Here is a 10,000-nt window from a genome sequence, read left to right on the forward strand (position 1 = left end):
AGTTTAGTTCTTATCATACAAAGACTAATTTTCAACAAACTTTGCACTCTTGGTGTTATAATATTATCTTCAGTGTGAGACGGATGCCACCTAAAGAGTTATCACCCGCCATTGCAGGTGTGATATGTTCGAGTTAGAGTGTTCAAAATAACTTCATTGACATAAGGATAAAAGAGAAATGCGGTGCTTAACACGGGTCTGATAGTAAGACGGCTCAAGACTCAAAATATCAAAATGTAGTGAGATTTGTTTTCATTTGTGGCCAAAGACTGTCATGGGCCTCATGGCTCTGAAAGACTACTTTTCACTACGAATTGACTGATGTGTAATCAACTCATTACGAAGGTCCGTGCGCTATGTACGAGAGCAAATGTTTGAAATGGCACGAGATGATATACTATTTTAATGCTTACTCTCTTCGACCATAATTTTTGTAAAGAAAATATTAGGAAGGTTGTTGTGATGATGATGATGATGATGATGACGATGACGATGATGATGATGATGATGATGATGATGATGATGATGATGATGATGATGACGATGACGATGATGATGATGATGATGATGATGATGATGATGCCGTTTTCTCGATGACTACGGTGTTACTAGTGTGCAACTGTGTGAGTATGTCTATGTATATATTGTATTGTTATAAATGCGTAACCAAATGACAAATTGCCACTTTTTTTTTAGGACAATAAAGATTTATTAGTATAACAAATCTGCCGTACTCTGGAAAAACACATTCGGTCTGGCCAAATTTTTAAATAATTGTTTTTCCAGAGTACGGCAGCAGCCTCTTATGGTTCTCACACTATTATGTTATGACGATCGACCCAATCAGCAAAGTCCGGTCCGCATGTGTGCACCGTCGCTAACCTGCCCGGTAGCATCGTCACAACACACCATTCGACTAGATGCTCTGCTGTTTCGGGTTCTTGCCCACATCGGGTACATGTTGGACAGGTGGAAAGAGTACGGCAGAACTGGCTCCTTAGAGATCGTGCTGGAAGTAGTATATATCTCTAGTCAGGTGACTGGGTATATTTTCAGGCGGACTTCCTTGAATAAAAGTTCCACAGTTGCATTCTCTACTAATCGAAGATTTTACCTATGTACTTTATCCCGACATTAGTTATCTTTCTTCTTTTTTTTTTCGTTTTAATTTTCAGTCATTCAAGGGGTAGCCTTAACAGTTGATGATGAAACAGTCACAGATCTCAAACCAGTAGTGTCTACAAAGGTCAAAATATCTTGTGTTGTCGTGAAGTCTAAAGATGCAGGAACCATAACTTATAAGTGGTTTGAGGACTCAACAGCTATCAGTGGACAAACATCCCAGTATTATGAATTGACAGCTGGAACAGCAAATGTAAAAAAGGAATTCAAATGTGAGGCCACATCTGGCAAGGAAAAGCAGTCCAGTTCTGTTGTAAATGTGACTCCTCAAAGTAAGTCAATAGGATTCAATAGTCTGATATCATGTCCGCCCAGCAACCAGAAACAAAGGAAATCGGTACTTTTTATTCTTCATGCTGGATAGAACTTTTCACATGTCATGTATTCAGAATGTATAAAAGTCAAAACATGATCAGATTTAGAATGTTTTTCTCCTCTGGATACACTTTTATGCTCGTCGGAGAAGTATTTCATAAGGACGTCCGCCATTTTCCCGGTAGTTTAGAATCAGTTAAGAAGTTACTATTCGTCATTACGGGGAAAGTGACGTCACAACTGTAGAACTCTATTTGCAAGCATTTCTGGGTTCATTTTGTTTTATTTTCGGATTCTCAAATTAAAGTGACCCAATAGATCCCTCATTTCCGAATGTATTAACGTAACACAACGGGCAGCGAGATCGTTAATCTGAAGCGTGATGAGTCGGGGCGATTGGAACAAATGGGGCGGGGGGGGGGGGTGTTTAAAGAGAGGAAAGCTAATTCATTAAAACAACCCTAAACGTTTCAATAGATATTCAATGATTTCTTTGTTTAAATAAACCAAGAAATAAAACCCAGTCTCATAAATATATAATATTACATGCATTTAGTCGGTCTACACCTCTTCAACTTTATTTTGTTAAAATTAATCTAATAGTATTATGGCGCGTCTGGAGAAAGTAGTCATTATTATTATTATTATTATTATTATTATTATTATTATTATTATTATTATTATTATTATTATTATTATTATTATTATTATTATTATTTTCATCATCATCATCATCATCATCATCATCATCATCATCATCATCATCATCATCATTATCATCATCATCATCATCATCATCATCATCATCATCATCATCATCATCATCATCATCATCATTATAGGTATTATTATGATTATGATTATTGCCGATACGATTTGGGTTAGAGATTAATCGAAAGCGCTATAAATGACGGATGAGAATACTACAACGGTCACTCTATCTTTAAATTGAGTTTCATTTTAAAGGATTTTTGCTTCATTAACATACAAAATTGGAACACACCACATGCCTATCTGTGTTACAAAAACCTCTGTCAAGGAAAACACTAAAATCAAAAATATTATTTCATTAGTATAAAATATCCCACTAACACCCTTTAAAATATATAAAACGATTATAACTTTCCAATATCTTGTAACATATATTTTAAGTGTTCCCTTTTATAAGGACACGTGATTTTATGTACATTAGGCCCATTTTAGGGTTCACCATTGGTTCCCTGATAAAGAGAGAATTGATTTCAAAATTGCCACAATTGTAGTCAATTGTCTTAATGAATAGCAGCATTTTATCTCTTAGGCCTTCTTGTAAGATCATTTCGATTCCAAAATGAACGCCAGCTTTATGTTCATCATCACCATCATCATCATCATCATCATCATCATCATCATCATCATCATCATCATCATCATCATCATCATCATCATCATCATCATCATCATCATCATCGTCATCACTCTGGATCAGGGTATAGGCCACAGACAAACTGTTTCCGTCCCTCTCTATCTTGAGCTAACCTTTTATATTTGCTACATGTCATTACTTCTCTGTACATCAGCTTCTGTAAATCTTCTCTATGTTCCCCGTGGCCTTCCCTTTGATCTTCTGCTCGGGGGTTACAGGCCAACACTTTCTTTGTTATAGTGGAACCATTCTTTCTACGGCTATGTCCAATCCACCTCCATCGTTTTCTTTCTATTTCCTCTCCCACTGGTTTCTGTTGTGTTCTTTTCCATACTTTTTTGTTCTTAATCCTGTCCATCCATTTTATTCTGAGTAGCTGACACATGCACCTTTTCACGAAAATCTGTATCCTCTTCATACATGCCTGCGATACTTTCAAAGTTTCACATCCAACGTTTGAGTTGAAAAGTCTTAGCTTTAGTCGAAGGGAGATATATTTAGTTCTCCAAACACTGTTCAAAGATGTAAATCCAGCCTGTGCCTCTCCTATCCGTGAGTTCACCTCTGCTTCCGTGCCTTCATCTGTTCCGAAATGTTCAGCTCGCAGTTTATGTTGCACTCTTTATTCTATCTAGAATAATGCGGTTGAAAACCTTTCCTAGTATAAAGAGAAAAGTCATTCCTCGATAACTATTACAATTACTGAGGTCCCCTTTCTTTGGAAGCTTGACAAGGTAATATCCTTCTATCCAATCCTTTGGGGATATCCCGTCATTCCAGATTCTCTCAAATAGTATGTGAAAGGCCTCAGCTTTTTCTTTAAGCATCAACTTTAAGAGCCTCCGATGGAATCTGGTCTGGTCCAGCAGCTTTCCCCCTTTTCATCTTGTTAATGGTACCCACAATCTCTGCTATCGATGATGGATAACAGCTAATTGGTAGCTCATCCCTTGCAGGCAAAATTTCAGACGGGTTGTTTGGTGGTGTTCTGATCAGAGGCAGTTGAAATGTTTCCTCCATCGCTTAGATGGAGCCTCTTTTCCAAAAATAGTCTCCCTATCTTTGTCTTTGAATGGACGTTTGATAAAGGATCGCCACGTGTCCTACTGTTGCTGCTGCTTCTGCTTTCTCTGCAAGTCTGTTCATGAATGCTTCCTATGCCTTTCTTCACATTCTTCACGTATCTATTGACTTTCGTAGCTCAGGCTCGATACTGCTTTTGAGCATTCAGTCTTGAAGCCCTTGTTCGTCCGTTCCTTGTTCTCCTCTTTTCAATCAGTTCCAAGGTGATTGGACTTATCCATTCTTTTTGTTCCGATTTCTTTAAACCCAATACCTCGTATGGAACACGATAGATTAAGTAGGGAAGACATTCCAAAGCTAGGTAATTTAAGGAACTGTTCGATATCTTCCCTATTCACCCAGGCTTTTGTGTAGTAATTATTATTCGCGTTTTGTGTTAACTTTTGTCTTTGTGGATTCTGTACGCTGTATAGGTTAATTTCTATATTTCATTGCTTTTCATTACATGTTGTCATTATTGTTGTTATTGTTGTCGTTCATATCATTCTTCTTCTTCTTCTTCTTCTTCTTCTTCTTCTTCTTCTTCTTCTTCTTCTTCTTCTTCTTCTTCTTCTTCTTCTTATTATTATTATTATTATTATTATTATTGTCATTATTATTATTATTATTATTATTATTATTATTATTATTATTATTATTATTATTATTATTATTATTATTATTATTATTATTTTTATTATTATTATTATTATTATCATAATCATTATTATTATTATAATTATTATTATTATTATCATTATTATTATTATTATTATTATTATTATTATTATTATCATTATTATTATTATTATTATTATTATTATCATTATTATTATTATTGTTATTATTATTATTATTATTATTATTATTATTATTATTATTATTATTATTATTATTATATTATTATTATTATTATTATTATTATTATTATTATTATTATATTATTGTTATTATTATTATTATTATTATTATTATTATTATTATTATTATTATTATCCGTTATTTCGTTCTTAGACCGGATACAGGATGGCTAAGCTACCTGATTTGCGAAACAAATAACACGCATTGACTATAACAAAGTTAGCTGAGATCGAAATGTCTTCAATATTATTAGTATAGATCTATGAGTTTGGAATTTAGACTTCGTAAAAATAATGGAGATCTTCCTCCTAATCCAGAGATTCTAGCTTTAATCTGAATCATTATTTCATTCATGCTAGGATTGATTCTTGATCTAGAAGAGTGACCAGGAATCTTGTCTTTGTAGAAAAATTTCTTTGGCATCCTTTATTGCCTCTTTTACACTTTCTGCTTTCTTGTTATTTGTGCGTTCAATTGTAGTGCAGATGATTGAGGGGTTTAAAAATGGCTAGAAGTGAAGTGAGTCCTCATTTTGATGACGACCATCATATTTTCGTCATTTATATTTGATAATTTAGTGTTTTTATTCAAATTGTGAAGAACTCATGCATTATTATTTAATCATAGCTACCACTCCCAGGGTTTTGTCATTCCCAATCAACAATCTTGGTTTCTTAGTTTTTAATTCAATAGAGCTACAATGTTTCGGGCTTAGCTCCATTATAATAAGATTATTACCATCATCATCATTATCATCATCATCATCGTCATCGTCGTCGTCAACATCATCATCATCATCATCATCATCATCATCATCATCATCATCAATATCATATTATCACCGTCGTTACTATCGATATCACTCTTGCTTTAAGCCAATGCAGACACTCCGGAAGTTCAACCATCTGAAAAGAATCTGTACCTTGGTGGAGAATACAGTCTCAAGTGCAAAAGTAAATCTCATGCTAACGGAGCTACATTTGCATGGACAAAAGATGGGAAGGCCATCGATGGTGTCAAGTCATTCAAGTATACGGTATGTAAAATATCAGAACCATTAGATCCATTGAATCGAAACTTATCCCGATTTCTATTGTGTGAAACGGACAATACCAATTGCTTTCTACCCTTTAGTAGATAGGACGCTGGTTTATCGCAAAGAACTTCTAGCCAAATCTAACAGACCCGGCTTACCAATCAATTTTGGGTAAACAGGGGGTTCGTTCTCGAACCCTTTGCTTGTGAAGCCAGTGTTTTCCCAACTGAGATATCGGGACACTCCATAATATATGTATGAAAGATAAATATTTTAAGTGTATGTAAGCCATATTTACCTATCAGTTTGATTTTACTCTTTAATTGCTAACAATATGTTTTGATTCTTCCTCTTCTTCTAATTATTACAACTCCCCTTTCCCTGCCGTACTCTGGAAAAACACATATTTTAAAATTTGGCCAAAAAACTCGATTTAAATGACGATTTAAATCGATCGATTTTTACATGACGAGTTTTCTGGCCAAATTTTTAAATACGTGTTTTTCAAGAGTACGACCGATTTCTCCTCTGTTTCTACAAAACTACTCGTCAGATAAACAGATGATATCTGAGCGATTATTGATGCGGTGTGCAAACACATTTTTTCAAAGGGTTTTATTTAATTTCAATGAATATATTTTGTATTCTTTGTGCGACTATATGCTCTAGTGGTATGACACTCGCTTTCGGATTGGAAAGTCCTGGGTTCGAGCCTCGCTCGGCGCATAGTTGAGTCTTGCAAAAGGCTCTTTACTCACATCATCTCACCGTACTCATGTGTAAAATGAGTACCTTGTCATAAAAAAATTGTAATATTGCCCAACATGAGTCATGTCTTGTTCTACATGTTACGTGTTGCTGTTGGTCAGGGACCCTTTGTGAAGCACGTTTAGTGCTTTATAATAAAAACTCAAGTTAAGTTTTTCTTGAATTCTCTTTTATATGAAAACACGGCGTTATAGATGCTATCAAAACTTAGAAACAACCACATTTCACTTCATTCACAAACTAGAATGACCAACATTTTAACTTAATTGCCAGCAGCACATAAATTGTATCAACTAATAGCAATCAGCCGAGCAACAATATCCAAGCGTTACTATAAAGGAAAACCAAAACAAAAACTCTACCATGACTGAAAAACTAACAGAACACAGCCTGTGCCTAGACACTGGTCAAATTGTTGAAAAGGGAAGCTCAGCAACATCATCAGCATATATACACATATCACGTGGACACAAATGAATCTATCTACAAACAAAACAGGAGACACAATCGTGAAACTACAGAGAAAGTTAACCAAAACGGCAGCAGATCAACCAGCAACAATCCCGATGATTATGATGCTGAAGAAAACCCAGTCATAGAAACAACGAAATGGTGTCCAACTCTCTTAGACATTAGTTTACTCGCCCCAGGTGTCTATCTCGGGTTCACTTCCCACTGGAGTCCATTTCCCGTAGTTCCGCTTTTGGTCCACCTCTTAACCCTCTCCTTACCATCCATAGGAAAATCGTCACATTCGTTACGATGCAACCAACAATTTTCTTATTCTGATATCCTTTGTACATCACAAATTATAAAGAAAATACTTTTTGTAGCGATGAAAATTAAACACTCACTGAACAATTCTATGTATAGAATGGACTAGTTCCTTTACTGTTTGAGTAGAAAAAAATCTATTTGATTCTTGGATGGGTTTGAAGTTTAAGGGAAAATTCTGAAAATGGCTGGTAAGGAGAGAGTTAAATCCCGGGTTTAATTAAGCCCAACAGATGTCCACATCCCATAGCCCCGAGTTCACTACCCACTGGTCTCCACCTCACCCACCCCCCCCCCCTCCCTGCATTGTCCTGGGTTCACTCCCAAGAGTGTTTATTTTCATCTACCCAGCTTCACTCCCCACTTGTGACGACCTCTAATAGACCGGGTTTCACCCCCCACGGGTCTAGATCTTCTAGATTCCCGAGTTCAATTATCACTGGAGTCCATATCTCGCGGTTCCGCTTTCACTTCACCTCTCAAATCCCTGGGTGCACTGATGTCCACCTCACATAACCCGAGTTCACTCCCCAACTGGTCTCCACCTCCCATAGTCCTGGCTTCACTCCCAATGGTGTCCACCTTCCATAGACCCACTTTCACTTACCAGTAATAGGTGTCCACCTCTTATATCACTGGGTTCACTCTCCACTGATTTCCACCTCGTATAATCCAGGGTTCTTTCCCCACTGGTGTCCACCTCGCATTGAACGTTTGAGAGGCCCCGTTGTTTTCAATATCTATTGTTGGACTGCGTGGCCGCTTAAATATGTAGCAATCATTATACTTCATGTTTTCTTCCCTGAACTAGGATAAAACTCTGCAACAAAAAATAGGAACAACCTACGAAAACAATAAGACAAGATTGTGTGTTTGTATAGTTTGTCTTTATTCATGTCTCATCATCCCATGTTCTTCTATTTGCCAATTTCTAATTTTCAAATAAAGTTCCGTGGGTACTCATGAATATGCACAACCTTCCACAAAGAAGATCGGTGTCCCACAATTCCTCACTTTTTACCGGTCAACCCATGTTATGCTGCACAACCTTTGTTCTAAGATAAATAAAAATTAAATCTGTTTAATCTTGATATTATTGTTTATTCAGTGGATAATATTCTCAATATTGTGAAGTGTTATCTCTGTTTAATTATTTGAAAACCATACTTCTATTCCACTGCCATTGAATCAGTGACAGAAGCTAATAACGATTGCGATATTATAGAGTAAGTCTTTGTTAAGGCGAATCGCGGTCCTATCTTCTCTCATTCGTCTTTTGATGTAGACTAGGAATGATTACAATAAACGTGATCTGTAAACAATAAAGAACAACTTTAATTTAAATAAAACATTTTGCTTCCTCAAGCCTTCGATTACATAAAATTCCATTATCTTCATTATCTCTTACTAACTTACTAACTAGCAACTCTCTCTCTCTCTCTCTCTCTCTCTCTCTCTCTCTCTCTCTCTCTCTCTCTCTCTCTCCAACTACAAACTCTCGTCACAACTCTCTCTCACCAACTACACACTCTCGTCACGCACCGGACACTCACTAATTTGACCCGATAGGGAATGAGATTAGCGGAAGAGTAGTGTCCCTTGATTGGACGTCATCGGCGGAGAAGTTATTTGTAAACACACCAACTACAAGCCAAGCGCTCCAAATACAAATTTATTATTCATATTTCTGTACAAAAATGCATATCATAATCAACGTTATGCATTTTTGTACAGAAATATAAATAATAAATTTTGTATTTGGAGCGCTTGGCTTGTAGTTGGTTTGTTTACAAATAACTTCTCCACCGGTGACGTCCAATCAAGGGACGCTACTCTTCCGCTAATCTCATTCCCTAAACAACAACGGAGACCATAATAGTGAACAGTTTTCACAATATCTTTAATGTCACATTTATTGTGTTTTGTTGACAAAGGGGAAACCCAAAACGTCTACATCATCTGTCTACATAAATTAAATTGAGAATTCCATTTCAATTCTTATGGTTGCATATTTCTTTGATCTTCAAGCAGCAACAATTTTGAAAATGATTAAAGAGAATTAAATCAGCATAATATCTTTAAAATATGTTTTATTTCAGATCAAAATCCTTACCGCAGGGGACAATGGAGGTTACAAATGTAAGATTACAGTTGGGGGAAAGACTAGCAGTGAATCCTCAGGATATACAGTAACGGCAAAGGGTAAGATTAAAGATACTGGATTTTTCTTCATTTAAGTCATAATATATTCCAGCATCTTTTAAAGCTTAGAACACTCGATGAAGTAATTAAGAAACCAGGGAGCAGGCACATGTATTAGATAGAAATCTGAACAAGTGTGTTGAAAGGCGCCATAGATTAAACGCAAAACCTTGTGAATAATATAGTGAACGAGATTAGCGGGAGAGTAGTGTCCCTTGATTTGACGTCACCCATAGTCTGTGACGTCACCCGCGGAAAAGTTATTAGAGAGAGAACGTCATGTTGGTTGTGCGCATGCGCCTCTCGTCCGCGCTTCCGAGAGAAGCATGCGAACAAACAACATGACGTTCTCTCTCTAACAACTTTTCCGCCGGTGACGTCACAGACTATGGGTG

At 36.3% G+C, this 10,000-nt stretch overlaps 1 protein-coding gene across 1 annotated transcript in view; it reads left to right on the plus strand.

Moving 5' to 3' along the window:
- The window catches only part of LOC144978413 (uncharacterized), a 119,617-nt gene that overhangs the window by 105,552 nt on the left and 4,065 nt on the right, over positions 1–10,000 (plus strand). The window contains exons 10-12 of the mRNA XM_078924429.1: positions 1,176–1,454; positions 5,701–5,861; positions 9,503–9,605. Of these exons, the coding sequence (XP_078780555.1) occupies positions 1,176–1,454; positions 5,701–5,861; positions 9,503–9,605 (543 nt within the window). The remainder of the gene's footprint in view (positions 1–1,175; positions 1,455–5,700; positions 5,862–9,502; positions 9,606–10,000) is intronic.

Source organism: Berghia stephanieae, chromosome 8 (assembly GCF_034508935.2).
Source record: "Berghia stephanieae isolate SIO BIC M18660-M18661 chromosome 8, UCSD_Bste_1.3, whole genome shotgun sequence".
Taxonomy (NCBI): Eukaryota; Metazoa; Mollusca; class Gastropoda; order Nudibranchia; family Aeolidiidae; genus Berghia; species Berghia stephanieae.